At 39.9% G+C, this 23247-nt stretch overlaps 1 protein-coding gene across 1 annotated transcript; it reads left to right on the forward strand.

Moving 5' to 3' along the window:
• Positions 1-2794: 2794 nt before the first annotated feature.
• Positions 2795-5518, forward strand: LOC126717903 (G-type lectin S-receptor-like serine/threonine-protein kinase LECRK2). The gene has a single exon (XM_050419880.1). It carries the CDS (start codon positions 2961-2963, stop codon positions 5346-5348), a length of 2388 nt encoding a protein of 795 aa, XP_050275837.1. The 5' UTR covers positions 2795-2960; the 3' UTR covers positions 5349-5518.
• The last annotated feature ends 17729 nt before the right edge of the window (positions 5519-23247 follow it).

Here is a 23247-nt window from a genome sequence, read left to right on the forward strand (position 1 = left end):
GGTTTTATGATAAATTTTGTTGATTTTATGTAATACATTTATATAAAATAAAACTCATAAAATGCATAAGATATATGTAAAGGTATAATTCATGACTACGCGTGAAAGTTATTGTATTTTTTTAATTTCTATTAGCTAGATCACATTTCTTAAATAAACTTGTGGGGGATAAAATTTGTCAGCGAATGTTGGGCCGTAGTTCATGTACCAAGCCCAACCACGATAAGAAGAAAAGACAGGGGGTGCAGGATATCCCATCCTAACTATGATGGACCGGGCCTGTTTAGGGGCGTCCGAGGAGGAGTACCTCCTCGGACTCGCCAAGTGAGTGTCAAATTCGCACCTCCTACCTGGCGAAAGGTCACTCAATACGAAGGAATGGTGCATGGCGTCCAGGAAGGGGGGCAACCACAACTGCCGCATTAAATGCCAAGGAACTACTTTTCCAGCCGCATTAATATGGAAGGGACAGAAAGGCAGAATCATCTTGGCCAGTGCAACTCACAGAAAAGAAAAAGGATGACCTATGGGACAGGCACTCAAGTGGAAGGTCAGATGGTTGACAAGTGTAGGGTCATGATCTTAGGAAGGATGCTATATAAGAGAAGAAGATCCCCATGGAAAAAGGATCGCAAGCTGAAGGAAGAAAAAGATAGAGAAGGAAGAGAAAGATAGAGAACGAGAAAAGAGATAGAAGTATAAGAAACAGCCCCAGGGACCATTACTCCAAGAGTTCGAAGGGATATCCTTATGTCCAACTGGTTGCATGGCATGGTTGTAACTGCGTTTCCTCTGTCAAGAACTAGTTCTGTAACCTACTCTCTACAAATTCATTGTTGAGGGACTTTTGGGCCAGAATCACCCGCCTGTTGGGCCAGAGCCCCAAAATCGTGCCCCTACAAAACTAAACAACCCTTTCATCACCCCGTTATGCATGTAATGATTGGAATGTTGTTAGTTAGTACATGATTGCTTGATAAACAATATTGAGTAAAAATTATTTTAATTCTATTTAAGACATTTTTTGTGAAATTTTCATTTTCTTGTCCATTTTTTTAATCTAATAGATTTAATTTTTCACGTTAGTTTAATTGAATAGTATTGTGTTTATACTTTGTTTCTTAACTACAATTGATAATTCACAAAATGAGTAAATAACTTATTGAGTATTGCAAAAGATACAAAGATGAACATTAACATGAGCATAAACATGAAGGGAGATTTCGATTCATTTTCTTGAAGAAAAATGTACTTATAGAAAATTCCAAACTTTATTAGGTAAAGAAGAATCAAAGTTATAGATAGCAAAATCAATAAACCAAAAATTTTAGGAGCCTAAGAGGAGCCATTACTCATTTGAAACAATCCAAAATACTCAAGGACTAAAAAAAAAAAAAACCATCCTCTCCACACTTCCATTGTAACTGCTTTAGCTCAATGAAAACAATATATATCTTTATATCTATTTTTTATTTTTTATTTAAGAATAATTACAATATGCTGCTAATCCCTCAACTTGAACCTTTTTTCCTTGACTCCCGCAATTTGAACCTTTTCTCCTTTAAACCCCAAACACTTTGTGTATGGGGAGGTGCCAATTCAGTTACATGGCCCTCGATATATATATTTATATATCTCATTTAATAAATATAGAACTTCTTTTTAAAAAAATTAATATGTTTATCATAATTAAGGGAAATCCTAATGGGTACTTCACTTGAGCATATGTGAAAAAGCCATATACATACCACAAATAGTAAAGGAGAAAGAAAAAGTTGCTAATCCCATTTAATATGGTTAATTGCTTTGCCTCAATCAGTTGCCCAAGCAACATACCGCTTATTCATACCACAACCACAAATGACAATGCAGCATTAGCCATCTGTAATCGCTAATCTGAAAGTACAGATTTCTTTAATAGCTCTACCTTTGTTTCTTTTGGCTAATATGTCTTTACTAAATCAAAATCAAATCACAAAAATCATATAAAAATCACCAAATGAGAGTTTAAAATTATAATTAAAATTTTAAAAGAAATCTAGGCACAATTGCACAAAAATTCCATGTAACTAAGTCACACTTAGGAACATTGGACCATTTTTCCTTTGTATAAATAGGGGGGTCCTAATGGGATGAGGGGGCTAACAATTTTCTCTCCAAAACATTTATTGTAGGAACATAAAAGTTTTCCATTGTAAACTTTTCACGATTAAAGAACATGACTTGCCAACTAATCAAACTAGAGTTTTTAGTACCTACAACAATTTCACAACATCAAGAACAAACCCCAGTGTATACAGTGTCAAATTCCATAGTCTCTTGTTACATCAAATGAGTGTTTATCATAGAGATAGAGTCTCTCTTCACAGACTGCAAAGAAAACATAATAAAGGACTCATGTAGATTTGTCATTATACAAATTCATCATTCACCTCATAGTTTATCATTTATGCTACAAAGTGTTTCACTGCCCATACTTATAACAAAATGTTCCAAATGCAAATCTTCCTCTACCAGTAGATTTGCCATAATACAGTTTATCATTTATACTACAAAGTGTATCAATTATAAACTCCTAATATTATGGCTTTACAAATATCTTCTCTCCTTGACATGGTGAGTGGCTTTCACCTTTAGGAACCTTCTTGGCAATTCTTTGGGTAGAATTACCCATGCTGGAGCCCATTTGGATAAGCATTTTCAAGTACAAAACGCGTGATTAGTTTGGACTATTTAATTTATTTCCAAAAAAAAAAAATGAAGTCAATATGAGAGAATGGGTCAAATTCAAAAACGTGGAAATTTTTAAGAGAGGGCAAAGAAAACATAATAAAGCACTCATGTAGATTTGTCATTATACAAGTTTATCATTTATGCAAATCTTCCTCTGCCAGTAGATTTGTCATAATACAGTTCATCGTTTATACTACAAAGTGTATCAATTATAAACTCCTAATACTATGGCTTTACCACTATCCTATCTTCTCTCCTTGTTGCTTCTTGTTCTGTTGCTGCCATATTCCACCACAGCTCAAAATTCCAGCAACCAATATGCAGGCTCCTCCCTTATTGCACAAGAAAAAGGCTCTTACTGGGCATCGCCTTTTGGTGACTTTGCTTTTGGTTTCCAACAAATTGGAAATGGAGGCTATCTACTAGCCATATGGTTCAACAAAATACCTGAAAAAACCATTGTCTGGTCAGCCAATGGAGATAATCTAGTGCCAACAAGATCCAAAGTTGAACTTACCAAAGGTGGCCAATTGGTACTCAGTGACCCAAAAGGCACAGAGATATGGAAATCTGAGTTAGGCGATTTAGGAGTTGTCTATGCAGCCATGCTTGACACCGGAAACTTTGTGCTGGCAAGCCAGAACGGTAGCCATTTGTGGCAGAGTTTTGATCATCCGACAAACACAATGCTACCTACACAGACAATGAGTCTGGGAAACAAGCTTGTAGCTCATTACTCAGAAAGGAATTACTCTAATGGAAGGTTCCAGTTCCAACTACAAACAGATGGAAATCTTGTGCTTCAAACTTTAGCATACCCTATAGATTGGTCTAACACTGCTTATTGGAAAAGTGAAACTGTAGGCAGTGGCTCTCAGGTGGTCTTCAATGAGTCTGGCTCTATATACCTCACAGCTACAAACGGAAGCATACTTAAGATCGTATCAACAAGTTCTGTTTCTAAACAGGACTCCTATCAAAGAGCAGTCATGGAATATGGTGGAGTTCTTATACATTATGTTTACCAAAAAAGCAGCACTAATACTTCAAATGCCTGGTCCATTTTGTCCGTTACGCCTACAAATATATGCGGAATTACAGAAGACATAGGCAGTGGAGCTTGTGGGTTCAACAGCTACTGCGAGCTAGGAGAGTATGGAAGACCAAATTGCAACTGCCCAAAAGGATACACCTTTATTGATCCAAATGATGTTATGAAAGGTTGTAGACAGAACTTTCTTCCACAAAGTTGTGATGAAGCATCTTCAAAAACAGATCAATTTGATTTAAGTGAAATGGGAAGTATAAATTGGCCCTTTGGCGATTATGGACGTTATGATGGCGTAACTGAGGATTGGTGCAGGGAAGCTTGCTTGGGAGATTGTTTTTGTGCAGTGGCTGTGTTTGGATATGGGCGGTGTTGGAAAAAGAAAATTCCTCTCTCAAATGGGAAGAAGGACCCCAACGACATTGGAACCAAAGTTCTAATCAAAGTAAGGACAGATAATTCTACTTTTAACCCATCAGGTGCAGATTTGAAGAAGAAAAATCATTCAACCGTGAGACTTATTCTGTCGGTGCTCCTTGGCAGCTCGACGTTTCTGAACTTACTCTTCTTGTTGGCTGGCTTTCTGCTTGCTTTTCGTTTCAAATATTGGAAACTAAAGGCCCGTAATCCATACCCGGTCACACCAGTCATGAATTTGCGAAGTTACACTTATGAGGAACTAATAGAAACCACAAATGGGTTCAAGGAAGAGCTAGGGAGGGGTGCCTTTGCAAAAGTTTATAAAGGGGTTCTAGAATATGAGGACAGAAAACTAGTTGCGGTTAAAAGGTTGAATAATATGGAGAGAGAAGGCGATATGGAGTTTGATGCTGAAGTGAGTGCTATTGGAAGAACAAACCACAGAAATTTGGTCCAACTACTAGGATTCTGCAATGAGGGGGAGCATCGGCTTCTTGTATATGAATTCATGAGTAATGGTTCTCTAGCAAGCTTTCTATTTGGGGGTTCGCGGCCATATTGGTACCAAAGAATTCAAATTGCATTAGAAACGGCAAGAGGGCTCTTTTACTTGCATGAAGAATGCAGCACCCAAATCATACATTGTGATATCAAGCCACAGAACATCCTCCTGGATGACTCTTTTTCAGCTAGAATTTCTGACTTTGGATTAGCTAAGCTTTTGAAAGCAGATCAGACTCGTACTACTACTGGAATCAGGGGAACTAAAGGGTATGTTGCACCTGAATGGTTCAAAAACATGCCTGTTACAATCAAGGTGGATGTCTATAGCTTTGGCATTTTGTTGCTAGAGCTCATTTGTTGCAGGAAGAGTTTTGAAGCAGAGGCAAAGGATGAGGATCAAATGATACTAGCTAATTGGGCATATGATTGCTATAATGACAAGAAACTGGATCTGTTAGTGGAGAATGATGAGGAGGCAATAGATGACATGAAGAGAATGGAGAAATATGTGATGATTGCAATATGGTGCATTCAAGAGGATCCATCACTAAGGCCAACAATGAAGAAAGTGGTACAAATGATGGAAGGATCAATTGAGGTCTCAGTTCCTCCAGGTTCATCCTCATTTATTAGTTCAATGTAAATCCTCTTATATAATTACCATTCTGGTTGTTTAAGTCTTTAGGCATGTTTAATTGTCAATACTATCAGCTTGGCAAGTCAAGTAATATCCAGGAATTGGGTACTCTCATATGAATAATAATTATCCACATGTTCCAAGATTTTCAATAAGATGACAACTTTCTGTGTCAAGTAATTCTTTATATGAAATTTGAATATAAAAAAGGGGGGAATGGGGTGCTAGATGGTTTTCCTTTTGTACGGCAAAAATGTCTCTTTTCCATTGAGTATTGAACCACTGTAAGGATTGACAAACCGAGTAATATGCCATAGGCAGAAATTTGCCTCACCTGCAGATCCCACTACCAAATTTTGGAAGCTCCAATTGACAAGGTCCAGACAATGAATAGTGGCTACTAGACTCTAGAACAAGTTGGAGCCACTATCATCGACATATTTTGCTGTACAGGTTATTTTCAGGCAGGCCTTTATTAGATTAAATTTTGATGAGCATATAAAAGATTAGATGAAATTTTGGACACATGCAGAATCTTTAAAGTTTGAAGTTGAAGGAATATATCCTAAGTTGAAAATTACTTATATGGGTGATTCTAGGTTCCTGTTCATTGCCCACTGAGACTAACTCTGAACCTATGAATTGATTTTGAAGAGAAGATTGGCAAGGTTGGATGTTTATGTCACCAGCTTTGCTATAGATCTGGTGTTCTGATGAATGTATGTATGATAAATGTTTGTATATCCCGACTGTCTATTAATATGACTACTATTCTATGTGAAGTAATTGTTTATATAAAATTTTATCACACAGAAAAATGGTTCCTGGGAAAAAAAATCTCTGCTAATAGTGCAAAATTTGTCTTTTCTATTCAAGCATTTGATCACAACTAACCTACTACAAAACCCAGCAGTTAATGGCTTAATGCCATTGCCATCAATATGGATTGAAAAACCAAGTAAATAGGATTTTTTTAGATGAAAGTAGATATTATATTATAGAAATTAAATATATTTTATTTTATGATGTTATAAAAGTATAGTATTAAATTATTAATGTATTATAGATTATGGGGCCTTGTAGTACAGTTCAACTACTAACACCTCTTGACGTTTTCAAGGAAGATGTTCATAGATTAAATCCCCTACCCCAACTATTGAATTTATTATTATTATTATATACTAGTCGCGGCCCCGTGCGTTGCGCGTAATAATCCTTTTAGGGTAGTCTCATTAAGTTTTTTTTTTTTTTTTGGTTGAAAATTGGACTAATTTAATTAAGAATAACATATTTTGTAATCATATTCTCATTTGATATAGGAAAAATCACAAATGTAATATGTAATTTTTGTTGTATCAAAATGAAAAACAATACAATTTTTCCCAAAAATTCAGAAGGTAAGTTAGCGATAATATTCTTTTTTTTTTTATTTTTATTTTTTTATTTTATTTTTTTATATATAAAACTTATTTATAACATTTTGTATATCATTAAAAAGTATATAAAATTTAGAAATTATTCTTTTAGGTTTAAAAAGAAAATTCTCAAACCCAATTTCTTCTACCCTACACACCAAAAAACACCAAAAATATATCTAAAAACCTAATAAAACTCAACAAAACTACAATTTAAAATAAAAGATAAAGGGAAAAATAAAACTCACATCATAATCAAACTCCTTCCCAATATGTAAAACGTATCAAATGTGATGTAATCAAGCCAAATATCAAATGCACAATCAAATTTAAAAATTTTAATAAGGTTTTGAAGTTACACAATAGAAATAGGTGGTTGATTCTAAGCAAAAGTGCTAGTTGTAGCTTTATATGTAATGATTTTAAAATTTCTTTTGTTGATAATATTAAAAAATAAAAAATAAATCAATAAACCCAGACTACAATTCCAACGGAGGAAAAAGTAGAGAAAATTTTTTGACAAAAGGAAGAAGTGTTGTGTAAATATTGTTGTAGGGACACGATTCTCCAGCGGCCCAACAATGACGTTGGGCTCGCGCGTGATGGATCCCTCACAATAGATTTTGTAGAGAGTGGGCTTGAAAGGCTAGAGTTGGGTCACGGGGCGTTAGTACGGGCCGGACCTTAGATAAACCTAGACTAGAAAAGGCTTTAGTCCCGATATCTAAGCTCGTTAACTTTTTAAATTGAGGGATTGGGCTCCTCGGATCCTGTCTGAGGAGCATTAGTGTTTTTCTCCGGTTACCCGTCGATGGGTTTTCCACGGTGGAGCACGTATACTACCCGGGCATTCTCCTTCCTGGAGTTTTTCTTTTTCAGGAAATGGGATGGATCCCCTTACTTTGTCACCTTGCGTTTTTTTTTTTATACTAGCCTACGTTCATTATCCCCCGTCCACGTGTAGGGTCGACTTTCCCAGGACAGAGATTTGTCCCATCAGTCTAATCCCGAAATTGTGGGAGATGGTCAATAAAGCCTAAGAATCCGGCTCCGTTAGGTGCGGTGTCATGTCAATGAAGGGTATTAAGGACTATTTCCCCGAGATATTTTCTGATCTTTTAAGTTTGCTTGTATTCCACTTTCGTCAATGGGATTTTGGGTCTTCCGAGGACTGAGCGGTCCTCGGACGTATCTTTGGGCCACTTCAGGCTCACTATTTCTGGGTTTGGGCCCTGGCCTCCTTCAGTTTGGGGTTTGTGAACTCCCCATAAGTGAGCGGGCCGAACCCACAAACTATTGGACCCCACATTAGCCCCTCAAAACCCTACTGTCCAACGTCTTGGTTGGAAAGGTGGGTTTTGGTAATATCAAGCCTTTATTGCTGTTCATTCAATTCAGTCCCTGATCAACGTTTGCGACTCTTCACTTCCCCGAGGAATGCACCGGTCTACAAGACGTTCCCTCAATTTGCGCACGTTGCCATTATGCCGTTTGATTATCTGAAGCGTGCCTTTAATATTTTCCCATTTACGAGACCTCCCAGATCTAACGGTTACTGATGGCGTGGGAGAACGAAACGGCGCGTTCTCCTTTATAGATTTCCCTGGAGATCTGATCGTGGTATATATCCTTTTCTTCGTTCTCTATATAAAGAGAGAAGACAAGGCGATTTTCTCATATCTGAATCCCTCAGGCCCTTCTCAAAATTCACTTCTTCCATCTGGTTATTCCCTATCCCCTAATACATCCGCCATAGTGGTCAGCCATGAATAAACCCTTTATCTCCCAGAAACGCCATGTCCTAATAAATCTTGAGATGGCTCGGTCGGGGCAAGGGTGGCGGAGACTCAAGATTTGCCTCCCCCCTCTTTTAGCCAAAATCCGAAGTAGGGACTCGTCACATCTCACTTCCGGTGTAACTGAGTCGAAAACCTCCCTTATCATCTCCATCCGCTCTCTCATGAGCATACCTAATATGGCTCCAGTGTGCTAAGAGTTAGGATTGAGGCAGGGACTAAACGCCCTTGCTTCTTCCTCTCTTTGTTCACTGGCGCCATCCTTTGATTCCCCTTCTCCCTCTTTTGCTCCTTTTTATTTTCTTCATCTCTTCCCTCTTCTTCTCCTCCTTCTTGCTCATGTCCTCCATCTTCTTTTCCCTTGGCCCTCCTTAGCGACAAGAGCTTGTTGAAGTGCTTCCATGTGTTCCAATTCTTCTTCCTTCTCCTTTCCCTTTTCTATATAGGATTCTTCTCCTGATATGAGCAGTACTGAGGCAGAGATTTTAGAGAGACTTTGAAGACGAGTCTAAAGGACATCTGACGGTTTACTTATCTGTATTATGGATGTTATTACTGCTTTAGCAGTTCATTTTTTTTGTATAGGCTTGTTTAAGCCCTTCTTTGTACGTTGTAATAATTTTTATATTAATAAAAGTTACTGTTATTCCATTTCGCATGTTTTGTTTATTTGTTTTAATAAATTTGCAAGCACTGCTCGGCATAATAGTATAGCATTTGAATCAATGACAACTATGGCTACAATACTCGCTAATAAAAAGACGCCATAATAACCTTAACAAAATTATTATTCAACATAACAATCCGACCAGTGAGGAACGAGACTTACCTTAAAATTAGTCGAGATGGGGACTAAGTGTTCAATAAGGTGTAAGAAGTAGTTGAAAGTTCAAAAACGTGTACAAAAACACTTTTGAACGTTTAGACCCCCAAAAACCAATTTAATCAACACACGCAATATGTTAAACAACTAGTGTGCGGAAACTTAACATATGCTATAACATGGAATTGATTAAACAACTATCTAAGCCACAACAAAATAAACCACAGCAGATAATGTAAAGGCAGAGATAGAGAGGAAGGAAGATGCAAACACAGCGATAACACCAGATATGTTATCGAAGAGGAAATCGAAGACCTCGGCGAAAAACCTCTCCGCCGCCCTCCAAGCGGTAATCAATCCACTAGAAAATACAGTTGGGATACAAGGACAGCAATAGACCCTCCAAGCCTAATCTACCCAATGCACCTAAGGCCTCCAAGCTTCTTGCTCCAACGAGGTTGCGCCGAACCTTTTTCTTTTCTAGCTTTCCGGATTCCGCTACTACACCGTAGCATCAACCAATGAATATTGGCTCCTTCCTAACTGCTTCCCAGAACTCCAAACGTCTGTCTCACAGAGATGATAATGGTGAGAACCAGGTTTGGTATAAAGGCCTCTCAAGGATTTGACAATGGAGAGGAAGAGAGTGAGGGATTTTGATGAGACTCTAAGGTAGAGATTGTGGGTGAAACAATCTGGTTTTTCTTTAGGGTTTCTCTCTCAAAATTCTCTCTGGAAGCTCTCTTTCAATCGTGGGCTAAAAGGGTATTTATACTGAAGTGGAGTGGAATGCGAAACGTCAGGTTTTTCCAAAAAAGGGGTGGCTCGCGGCTTGATCTCGCGGCTTGACTAAGTCGCGAGTTCCAGTCGCGAGTTAACCGTATGGCCAGTTGTCCTGTTTTGTCCTGTAGTGCTCCAGCTAGCATGACTGTTCATCTTCCAGCATGCTTGGCACGTGTGCATCTTCTGGCGGGTTGAAGCCGCGAGTCCAGCCGCGAGTCCCAGCCGCGACACTCTGTTTTCTTGCACACTCTTGAGCAATCTTCACACTATCTCACTCACTACCCTTACAACAATCCCACCTAAATACAGGGTTACTAAATGCTGAATTACAAGCAAATTTGGCACGGAATAAAGCCAATTAGATGGTTGAATAAATTCAACCTTACAATCTCCCCCTTTGGCTATTCCGTGACAAAACCCTAAAACAGACTCTAGACTTAACATGTGAGTTGGGAACAGTTGATCAAAACTCACTCACACCTAATTCTAGAAGCTGTGAAGCACTTGAATCATATGAACATAAACTCCTGAAACACAACAATACACCATGATCACTGTAAGCAGAAAATTATAAATGCATATGAAACAGGCAATATGTGATCAAGCAAAGATGGAGTTAATAAACAAACCATGGCTTGATCAACCAAGTGAACACCACAAGGTAGTGATCACAGTGCTCATTCACACTTGGAATGAACACAAGGACATACAAGTTAACAAGCACAAGGCAAGACACTTGTATGCACAACACTCAACCAATGCATAGCACATAAGGCATATGCATCTAGGAACAATCCTACAAGGGCACAAGAGTGATAGTACATAAACCACAATGCAGAACATTTAGATTAAAGTACTGATTTCAACATAGCATAAAGGCTGCACTTAAGCATGGTACATACCACAAGGCCTACAAACTATGCATAAAACATAAACCCTAAAAGCTTACAAAAGCATATGGGTACAAACCAACAAATACCTGAATAACATCATCAAACATATATAAAAGTTTATCCAAGAGTATATGAAGAAAGTTAGAAACAGTTATACACCAAAACACAGTGTATCAAAACCAAAAGAACCATAAGTTTAGAAGATAAGATGAAAAACAAAACAAAAGTATGTGTGTGTGTGTACTCCCCCTATCACTATGCACACTTCCCTTTGAACTTTTCTCCCCCTTATTGAATGCTCTCCCCCTTTTTGTCACGAATAGCTAAAGACTCTCGTCCAACTTTCGTTGAATCTCATCTAGCTGATTCTCCATAGTCTCGAGGCGCATTTGGACATGGTTGTTTGTGGAGTAGAGAAGTGCCACAAGCTCATCAACGCGTTTCTGAATATGCTCAAGAACACTGCCAATTCTGTCAGTATGAGAAGCAGTTTGGGCTTGCGGAATACCAGCTGGTGAAGCTTCAGGAACATCACGAGATGCAGATGTGGTCTGTGCAGGTGTCTCTGAGTCAGGAGCAAATGAAGGAACCGGAGAGATGTGAGCACTTCTTGGTGATTTGGAGGAGTGACTTCTGCTCGCTTGAAGAGTGAACAAAGAAATGGGACGTTGACGAGTCAACATTTTACCATCTGCAGGAGGAGTAATGCCAGCACTAAGGATGAGTTTCATGACGAGACTGCAAAATGGAATGATTCCTCGAGCTGTAGATCGACAAGCGGTCTTCCTCAAGTTGTAGTAGATGTGAGCACATATATCAATGGGGGCTCCGGTAATGAGATCACACAGAAATATAGCTCTCCCAAGATTGATGAATGTAGTGTTGGACAGTGGGTAGAGATTGGTGAACATGATCAACTTTAGTGTGGTCAACTCAGGTGCAAACTTTGCGGTGCTGATGGAAGTTCCTGCACTAGACACCTCATGATCGTGTCCTAGGATTTGTAGAATTTCCCCAACCTCTGGATTTCGTTCATCATAGGGAGTTAAATTCACATTCTGAGGTCTGGTGATGCCGAGAAGATCTGCGATGGAGTCTGGGGTAACACTAAACTCTGTTCCTCTGACCCAGAAAACGAGGACAGGTCCAAGATCAGATGCATTGGAGAAGCATTCTTTGACCAGCTCATCCATTGGATCATCAAAGTTTCCGAACAAGTTTGCCCAGTCTCGTTTCTCAAAGATTCGAGGGATGAATGTAGTCCCTAAGGTGTTGAACTCTACTACCCGCTCCACTATAGTTGTTGATTTGTCAAACACATTTGAGTGGGCGTGGAGTTCAGGGGAACTCTGAATCTATCCTCATTGGGATCTTGAGATGCTTGAGATGATAGACGAGTCCTTTTAGCCACTGGGGATGCTGATTCGTCAGCAACAATGTCTTTACCCCTGGAAGATCGACGAGACATCTGCCAGAGAACAGACCAACAGAAAAGAACCAAGCAACAATACCCCACAAAAGATTGTCAACAAGATTCAGTAAACCAATATTTCAATGTAGAAACCCAGACTGAAAAAAAAATACAGACCCAACCAAACCTTCCAACAATACACAGAAACACAAACTAATCCGTGCATCAAATTTGGTAAAAGTGCACCAAGAAGAAGAAATACATCACAACTGTCATTGAGACAGGTTAACATGACCATGATATGCAATAGGAAACAGCATTTGAATCATTTTGAACAGATAACATAAAACACTCCATCAGAGACATGAGCATGGGGAAAATATTTCAATCATGAAGAAACCAAACATCCACACATCAATATTCAGGCAAGAGTAATGAGTAAGTCACATAAACACCAAACCCATTTCAGAAAAGATTCTCAGATTCAATAATCAGCAAAAAAATCAGAACAATGAAAAACACATTGACTGCTCAGCATGAAAACGGGTGAGAACAATATCAAAACAGGATACTCCATACCCATTACACATAGAGATAAGAATAACGAACACAATACCAGTCCAAACAGTAACAGAAATATGCAGGAAAAAGAAACTGAGATTGAGAAAGCAAAACCCATACCTTTTCTTGATGATTTGGAGAAGAAACGAAGCACCAAAAGGGTTTGAAAAATGGATTCACGAAGAGTTTTGGGAGAAAACAGCAGTTTTAAGAGAAGATGAACAGTTACAAAAGTTCGAGGGAAAATTGAAAGAGGTTTAAAAACTGCTCCTGTTTCTGCAGAACACGCGATTTTCGCGACTGGTTCAAGTCGCCACACAGTCGCCAGCTCAAGCCGCCAAAGCACTCAAGAACAAAATTTTGAAAAATTTTTCTAAGGGTTTTTCGCAACTGGAAGGTCTACCCGCGAGTGAGTCGCGAGCTAAGCCGCGAAAATCTCTGAGTGAATCTCGCGACTGGACCTTCCACTCGCGAACAAGTCGCCAAAACTGACCAGCGAAGATGCGACTGAGGCTCGCGACTTGACATACCCGCGATTGAGCCGCCAAAACAGGGCAAAACTGTATTTTTGAAATTTTCAGATTTTTCCAGCAAAACACTTTCCAAAAACACCTAAAACACTCAAAAATCTTTTTGTGCTTGAATTAACAAAGATTGAGCATATGAAAACACATTTTATCAAGTACAATCACACAAATGAATATGACATTTATCGAACATAAACTTGTGTGTTGTGTGTGGTTATCAGCAATGAGATAGTCCTTTGTCTAATGTAAAGCTTCAATGATCAATTCAACCAAGGCATACACAATTAGCACTAGATCATGTGACCAATCTCAATTATAGAAATATGAATATATGACTTCCCACACAACTTGATAACATAACTTGGAGCCTTTCATTTGACTCCACTTTCAGCCATAACAATTGATCTTTTGAGGCAATCATCTCTCATTGTGAGAGGGATAGACAACACTTTTCTTTGAAGAACAGGCCTTTGGCCTTTTTGAAAGAAATTTCACTTTTAATATAAAGTCGCTTACCCTTTTTCCTAGTCAAATACTAGAATGTGCGACAGGCTTTTGCAGCTCAATATCTCTTTTCATTTGGAGATTTACATTTAGTGAGCTCTTTTTAGCAAAAAAAATAAAAAATGGGAAGAGATATAGACACAAGTCTATGCATGTTTCAAGATCAACATAACCATTCACTAATCATTCATGACAAGTTTGAAGATCTATTTACAACAATCACATAGATTTCAAGATTTTTCCCAAAGTGATATGAGTGCATGAAGACAAGCAATGCTCGACAATGCACAAAGCCATTAGCACAAAGGTACACGGCAAAACGAGTTTTAAGACAAAACTCAACAAAGTCAAACAAGCTTTTTGATTTTCAAATTTTTATGTAATTTTTGGATTTTTGACTCAAGAAATAAAAAGATTGATAAAACACAATTAAGAGATATTCACAAGAAGACAAACAAACAAACGAAATCAAAACCAACAAGCATACCAAACAAACATAGTCACAAAGCATAGGAAGTATTAATGCATGGACATGTTGTAATGCTTATGCATGAGTACCCTTTTTCACCCACACGTCACTTGCGTTTGGGGTGATTTCCTTAAAGGATTGGGTACGGGAGTTAGGGCTTTCAAACCTTCGTGAGAAGCTTTCCAAGCAGTTGGTGAATGCACCAATCATCTTCATCACGTCCATCATTCCGGGATCTCCATTTTGCTCTCTAGGTTGATCCCCTGCCCAAGTTCTCCTATCAGTTCTTGGTCCTCCTGACCTTTGAGGAGTAGCACTGTTCTTTGCTCTCAGCTTTTGGCAATTCGGTCGAGTGTGCCCTTGAAGTCCGCAATAATGGCACACATACATTCCTCTAGGACCTCTTTGTGGTCGAGGACGTGACTTGGCACGAGACTCAGACCTGCCCACATACTGATTACGATGATTCAGCATCCGTTGGTCCACCACATTCTTCTTCTCCTCCACCTTGAGCTTCACACCAGTAGAGTCAGCTACAACTGGATCTTTGGCTTTGACAAACTTCACTTCTTTGGTGACATTTCCAGTTGAACTACTTCCTCCGCTATATCCCAGTCCGGATTTGTCTGAGAAGCTCTTTTGAGAAGATATAACATCGTCTAGCTTCTTGGTGGTGACCCTCTCTATTTTTGCATTTGCTTGAACAACCTCATTTTCAAGAAATCTCACTTTAGTGTAAGCTTCGGAGAGCTCACCATTCAAGGTTTCAATCTCGCATTTGGCCTCCCTATACCGGATTAGGAGACTTTTGTAGTCCTCCTCAGCCTTCTTCATCTTTCTCACAGCAGCCTTGGCCACCCTTGTGTATTCACCAGATTTCTCCAAAAGTGAGTTGTAATTTTCTTGAAGTGTTGCAGTGCTTTCTTCTTCTTCTGCTTCCGATTCTTCAACAATTCCTAGTGAGTCATCCTCACTATGTTCTCCAAGGTCTTGAACAAGCACATTCAATTCATCCGAAGACTCAACATGAGCAATAGTCATGAAAGCGGAGTAGTTCCCTTCTCCATCACAGCTCTCTTCAGATTCTGAGTCGGATGAGTCTGAATCACTCAAGGTCGTGGCATACACCTTGCCTTTCGATTTCAAATAATTAGGACATTCCTTCTTGAAGTGTCCATGCCCGTTGCATTCAAAACAAGTAACACCTTGTGTGGATTGGGATTCTTTTCCATCTTTCCTTTTGAAATCCCTCTTCTCCCTTCCAGAATTTTGGAAATTTCTCTTATCATCAAATTTCCCATTGTTTTTGAATTTCAAAAACTTCTTGAAATTTTTAACAAGATAGGCTACATCCTTGTCCACCATATCTTCTCCCGACGAGCCTTGATCTTCCACCTTCTCATTAGTGGTCTTTAGAGCAAGGGATTTGCCCTTCCGTTGATTTGGAAGCGACATTTCATAGGTCTGTAGAGAACCAACCAGCTCCTGCACCTTGATGTCGTCAAGATCCTTGCTCTCTTCAATAGCTGTCACTTTGGCACGGAAGCTTTCCGGCAATGATCGAAGGATCTTCCTTACAATCTTAGAGTCCTCCATCTTCTCCCCCAAGTTAAACTTACTGACAACCACTTCATTCAACTTTCCATAGAAAGAGTCGAAAGACTCATCCTCACTCATCTTGAGCTCCTCAAACCGAGTGGTCAGCATTTGTAACTTGGTATCTTTCACCTTCTTTGTGCCTTCATAAGTTGTTTCCAGAATCTCCCATGCATCTTTGGCAATAGTAATGTGAGAAATCCTGTGAAATTCATCTGGAGACACACCACAGAAAATAGCATTTAGTGCTTTACTGTTAGCATTAGATGCAGCAAGTGCTGCCTTATCCCATGTGGATTTGGCTGCCTCAGGTTTGGCCCAACCAATCTCAACAGCATCCCACACGGATTCATCAATAGAGCATAAAAAGGCTCTCATACGAACCTTCCAAAATGCATAATTACTTCCATCAAAATATGGAGGTGCATTAAGGGATTGAGACCTATCCATCTCAAAAAGAAAGGGAGTCAAGGATCACACGATGGTAATGAAACCAAACAGATGTGTACCCGCTCTGATACCAATTGAAAGTTCAAAAACGTGTACAAAAACACTTTTGAACGTTTAGACCCCCAAAAACCAATTTAATCAACACACGCAATATGTTAAACAACTAGTGTGCGGAAACTTAACATATGCTATAACATGGAATTGATTAAACAACTATCTAAGCCACAACAAAATAAACCACAGCAGATAATGTAAAGGCAGAGATAGAGAGGAAGGAAGATGCAAACACAGCGATAACACCAGATATGTTATCGAAGAGGAAACCGAAGACCTCGGCGAAAAACCTCTCCGCCGCCCTCCAAGCGGTAATCAATCCACTAGAAAATACAGTTGGGATACAAGGACAGCAATAGACCCTCCAAGCCTAATCTACCCAATGCACCTAAGCCCTCCAAGCTTCTTGCTCCAACGAGGTTGCGCCGAACCTTTTTCTTTTCTAGCTTTCCGGATTCCGCTACTACACCGTAGCATCAACCAATAAATATTGGCTCCTTCCTAACTGCTTCCCAGAACTCCAAACGTCTGTCTCACAGAGATGATAATGGTGAGAACCAGGTTTGGTATAAAGGCCTCTCAAGGATTTGACAATGGAGAGGAAGAGAGTGAGGGATTTTGATGAGACTCTAAGGTAGAGATTGTGGGTGAAACAATCTGGTTTTTCTTTAGGGTTTCTCTCTCAAAATTCTCTCTGGAAGCTCTCTTTCAATCGTGGGCTAAAAGGGTATTTATACTGAAGTGGAGTGGAATGCGAAACGTCAGGTTTTTCCAAAACAGGGGTGGCTCGCGGCTTGACCTCGCGGCTTGACTAAGTCGCGAGTTCCAGTCGCGAGTTAACCGTATGGCCAGTTGTCCTGTTTTGTCCTGTAGTGCTCCAGCTAGCATGACTGTTCATCTTCCAGCATGCTTGGCACGTGTGCATCTTCTGGCGGGTTGAAGCCGCGAGTCCAGCCGCGAGTCCCAGCCGCGACACTCTGTTTTCTTGCACACTCTTGAGCAATCTTCACACTATCTCACTCACTACCCTTACAACAATCCCACCTAAATACAGGGTTACTAAATGCTGAATTACAAGCAAATTTGGCATGGAATAAAGCCAATTAGATGGTTGAATAAATTCAACCTTACAGTAGTTGACTTCCCAAAAGGCTTGAGTCCGAGGATTTCGCAAAGCCTGGGTTTCACTTAAAACTTATGCTTTTTCTTTTATGTACTTGGCTTCCCCCTAGACTTGAGTCCGAGGACCATGCAAGCCCTAGGTTCTGTCCAAAACCTGTGTCTTTGGTTTCCCCATAGGCTTGAGTCCGAGGATCATACAAGTCCCAGGTTCTGTCCAAGACTTTTATGTCTTCGGTTTCCCCTTAGGCTTGAGTCCGAGGATCATACAAGTCCCAGGTTCTGTCCAAGACTTTTACGTCCTTGGTTTCCCCATAGGCTTGAGTTCGAGGATCATGCAAGTCCTGGGTTCCGTCCGAGACTTTTACGTCCTTGGTTTCCCCATAAGCTTGAGTCCGAGGACCGTACAAGTCCTAGGTTCTGTCCGAGACTTTTACGTCCTTGGTTTCCCCATAACCTTGAGTCCGAGGACCGTACAAGTCCTAGGTTCTGTCCAAAACTCTTCGAGTTCAGATTCTCCCTTTCATCAGGCATTTCATAAGGCACCGAGCAGGGGTCGTCCTTGGCAACGACTATTTCTCGGCGTGGGCCACAGTATCTGGGCCCTCACGCAAAGCGGGCCTGGGCCGCGAATCCACTTAGCCCACGAATTAAGAGATATTTCTGCAACTTCTGGCCATGCGGTACTTTCTGATGTCACAATGACCGAGGTGCGCCTTTACGAGGCTTCTTTAATTTTGTGGTTGCAGTTGATGTTGGAAGTTGAGCCAGAACTGTTTTGTCTGTAGCGTACCCTGGGGATGCCGCGTGAGTTGACTGCCACCACCTTGTCTTTTCCAATAAATAGGAGGGAGAGGAAGTTGCTTTATATACGCACAAATCCTTCAGTTTTCTCCCATATCATAACTCCCACATCTGGAGCTCTCCTCTCTTAGCACAACATGTTTAAGGCAAGGGTTGGGAAGAAAGAGCTCTCTCCGCCGCAGAAGCACCGTGCCTTTATGAGACTCCGAATAGTACGGTATGGGCACAGGAAGCATAGGTTCAGGAGAATACTCCATTTCGACCGAGGGGGAAGGGTGTCACTCCCTCTTTTAGTCAAAATCCGAAGCAGGTTCTGTTCATGCCAGAATTTTGGTATGTCAGAAGAAAGATTTTCCGCCATCAGCACCTCTGCTTTGCGGCAGGCGTATATTTAGAGAAAACCCCTCAACCTCCAACTCCCTGCACCTTTCCTTTAACGGTGTCAGGCTCAAGTTGGGTCTATTTTGCTGTTTGAGTTGTGGGCATGTGAAAGCATTGAGGAAGTACAAGGTCTTGGGACTGTAGCCGACCTCTCCTCTGACCTACTTCCTCAGCTTCATTTTATTCTCTTGTATCTTCCTTTCTTTTCGGTTATGTAATGAGCTTTGACGCAAACTGATTTCAGCTTTTCATTGTACGCTGTACTATTTCTTTGTTTTAGTGATAATGGAAATTTCGTTACTTGTTTTGGATACTGCTCTTTTGACTACACTACTTTGTGAGTGAGTGTGCCCCATGCGTGTGTTTCTTTCAGAATATTTAGAGCAAAATAGTTTGAAACATAATCTAGCTAACTCCAATTTATCAATATTACCAGGCATTATATCGATAATTCATAGTAAATCAAACTTAGGAAACTAACTGGGATAACAGTTGAATATTCTGTGATAAGCGCGTGAACATCGTCCAAAGCTGATAATCTCGAAATAATCCATCCGAGCAATCGACTGGGAAGTACGGAACTCCGATGGTGCTTTTGTGTACTTGGTTTCCCCATAGGCTTGAGTCCGAGGACCATACAAGGCCTAGGTTCCGTCCAAAACTTACGGTTTTTATTTTATGTACTTGGTTTCCCCATAGGCTTGGGTCCGAGGACCATGCAAGGCCTTGGTTCTGTCCAAAACTTGTAAGATTTCTTGTTTGTACTTGGTTTCCCCATAGGCTTGGGTCCGAAAACCATGCAAGGCCTTGGTTCTGTCCAAAACTTGTAAGATTTCTTGTTTGTACTTGGTTTCCCCATAGGCTTGGGTCCGAGGACCATGCAAGGCCTTGGTTCTGTCCAAAACTTGTAAGATTTCTTGTTTGTACTTGGTTTCCCCATAGGCTTGGGTCCGAGGACCATGCAATGCCTTGGTTCTGTCCAAAACTTGTAAGATTTCTTGTTTGTACTTGGTTTCCCCATAGGCTTGGGTCCGAGGACCATGCAAGGCCTTGGTTCTGTCCAAAACTGGTAAGATTTCTTGTTTGTACTTGGTTTCCCCATAGGCTTGGGTCCAAGGACCATGCAAGGCCTTGGTTCTGTCCAAAACTGGTAAGATTTCTTGTTTGTACTTGGTTTCCCCATAGGCTTGGGTCCGAGGACCATGCAAGGCCTTGGTTCTGTCCAAAACTTGTAAGATTTCTTGTTTGTACTTGGTTTCCCCATAGGCTTGGGTCCGAGGACCATGCAATGCCTTGGTTCTGTCCAAAACTGGTAAGATTTCTTGTTTGTACTTGGTTTCCCCATGGTTCTGTCCAAAACTGGTAAGATTTCTTGTTTGTACTTGGTTTCCCCATAGGCTTGGGTCCGAGGACCATGCAAGGCCTTGGTTCTGTCCAAAACTGGTAAGATTTCTTGTTTGTACTTGGTTTCCCCATAGGCTTGGGTCCGAGGACCATGCAAGGCCTTGGTTCGGTCCAAAACTTGTAAGATTTCTTGTTTGTACTTGGTTTCCCCATAGGCTTGGGTCCGAGGACCATGTAAGGCCTTGGTTCTATCCAAAACTTGTAAGATTTCTTGTTTAGTAGTCTTTTCTCTATACTTATTTATTTTTCGAAGGTTAGCCCCTGGGCCAGGGAGGGGAGAGTTGGCTCGAGGCCGGAAGCCCCTAGAGCTGCCCGCTCCGTTAGCAGTGCAAGGCGTAGCCCCTAGCGGAAACTTATGGCGGAGCAACAACCGTACGTCGCCGGAGATGGGAAAAACTCGTGAATCTCTGCTTGCTGGAGAGCTGACTCATGCGCCACCTGTGCCAACGCGCAAGCCTTCCCACAGACGGCGCCAATTGTAGGGACACGATTCTCCAGCGGCCCAACAATGACGTTGGGCTCGCGCGTGATGGATCCCTCACAATAGATTTTGTAGAGAGTGGGCTTGAAAGGCTAGAGTTGGGTCACAGGGCGTTAGTACGGGCCGGACCTTAGATAAACCTAGACTAGAAAAGGCTTTAGTCCCGATATCTAAGCCCGTTAACTTTTTAAATTGAGGGATTGGGCTCCTCCGATCCTGTCCGAGGAGCATTAGTGTTTTTCTCCGGTTACCCGTAGATTGGTTTTCCACGGTGGAGCACGTATACTACCCGGGCATTCTCCTTCCTGGAGTTTTTCTTTTTCAGGAAATGGGATGGATCCCCTTACTTTGTCACCTTGCGTTTTCTTTTATACTAGCCTACGTTCATTATCCCCCGTCCACGTGTAGGGTCGACTTTCCCAGGACAGAGATTTGCCCATCAGTCTAATCCCGAAATTGTGGGAGATGGTCAATAAAGCCTAAGAATCCGGCTCCGTTAGGTGCGGTGTCATGTCAATGAAGGGTATTAAGGACTATTTCCCCGAGATATTTTCTGATCTTTTAAGTTTGCTTGTATTCCACTTTCGTCAATGGGATTTTGGGTCTTCCGAGGACTGAGCGGTCCTCGGACGTATCTTTGGGCCACTTCGGGCTCACTATTTCTGGGTTTGGGCCCTGGCCTCCTTCAGTTTGGGGTCTGTGAACTCCCCATAAGCGAGCGGGCCGAACCCACAAACTATTGGACCCCACAATTGTCATATAATCTAATCCAATATGTGAATAATAAATAGATAAATAAATAATTTTAAATACAAAATTGAATTTTTTTTTCTTAAAAATCTTTAAAAATACACCAATGAGATAAAGAAGATGAAGTGTAATATCAGATATTCGTAAACACTTAAACAATTACTCTAGTATCTAGGAACATCATATAACAAAGAAATAATAATTTGTTGCTAATTTGTTAGACAAAATATTTACAAACAGTGAAAGGAAACTACACAAAGACCATTTTTTTCAACTGCACAAACTGTTCTTCATTATATTGTCCAAACTATCTTGTTCTTTTCCAAATAAACTAAAACTTGACAACAACACAAAATAGGACATATTATAATATGATTTTTCTCCAAATCAAGTCAGCAAAAAAAAAAAAAAAAAAAGGTGATGTGGCCGATGATGTGGCTCAATAGGAGCGTACAACAATAATTGCTACCTATGTGCGAATTATTAGTTGTAGCCATGCAGTATGTATCTTGGATTATCTCAAGCTGATTTACACGTCGTGTGCATCACATATGAAATATCAAATCCAACATGAAAATTTTGGAAGCACCAAGCATTACAAAAGTTACAATATACGAAACAGAAAAAAGGGTAAAAAGCATGATGGCCAAGAAAGAAGAAACTGTAAAGAAAGAAGGAAGACAATTGAGTTTTACTTTGTTTTATTATTTGGACATATCATAGAAAAAAGTGCCCTAAAATATGAAAAAACATATGCCAAAAAATAAATTTTTTTTTCTTATATTTCTAATTTCTTATTGCAATACAGAATTAAAACAAACAAAAACAAAAAAAAAAATTGTTCAACTTATGGTAACAAATAAAATACAAAAAAAAGGAAAAAAAAAAAAACATAAATTACTGCTAATGTCAAACATGGTCCCAATTCGAATACTACCAACAAAATATAATAGATGTATTATACAAATTAGAGATTTTACTTTTTTTTGGAAACCATTGTCAGTGGGAATGAAGAACCTACTCAGTGTATAGCTCTCATCAAGCATGAAATCTACGTAAAGAAAGAATATGTTAATATAAAAAGAAATCGCACCACCCTTGACATTGGCATCCTTCCTATGGCAAGGCTCTCTTCAACACTTGGGGCATCCTTCTCCAAGTTGTTATTGTCACCTTTGAAGCCACCAAACATTGTTGCTCTCTCGCACTTGAAGGCATCATTTGCAATGGCACCACACCAGATTGGTGTTGTTTGTTTACATATAGCAAAGAAAACATTTTGGTATAATATTAAATTACTAAGGAAATGGTGGAAGAAGAAGAAATAATGATCACGCGTTTATAAAAGCTGAAAGTTGATTGTCAAAGTGTAAACTATGTAAATGGCTTAGAGATCGAAAAATCCATATCTCATCCCATTACTTACACCAGTTATATAAAAAGTTCACGGACAGCCTTTTCATTTGATACCTGATATCAAAATAAATTTTAGAACTTAATTACATGAGCTGTAAAAAGATAAGATCCATGTATTAAAACGTTAGACCAAAGGATAGAAATGTATGGACATAAAGTTATAAACCATCTGAGCATTTTAACGGACAGCCTTTTCATTTGATACCTGATATCAAAATAAATTTTAGAACTTAATTACATGAGCTGTAAAAAGATAAGATCCATGTAT

Source organism: Quercus robur, chromosome 1, assembly GCF_932294415.1.
Source record: "Quercus robur chromosome 1, dhQueRobu3.1, whole genome shotgun sequence".
Classification (NCBI taxonomy): domain Eukaryota; kingdom Viridiplantae; phylum Streptophyta; class Magnoliopsida; order Fagales; family Fagaceae; genus Quercus; species Quercus robur.

Bases quoted from the DNA above. Each gene is read 5' to 3' on its own strand.
- LOC126717903 (XM_050419880.1), top strand. From the start codon at position 2,961: ATGGCTTTACCACTATCCTATCTTCTCTCCTTGTTGCTTCTTGTTCTG.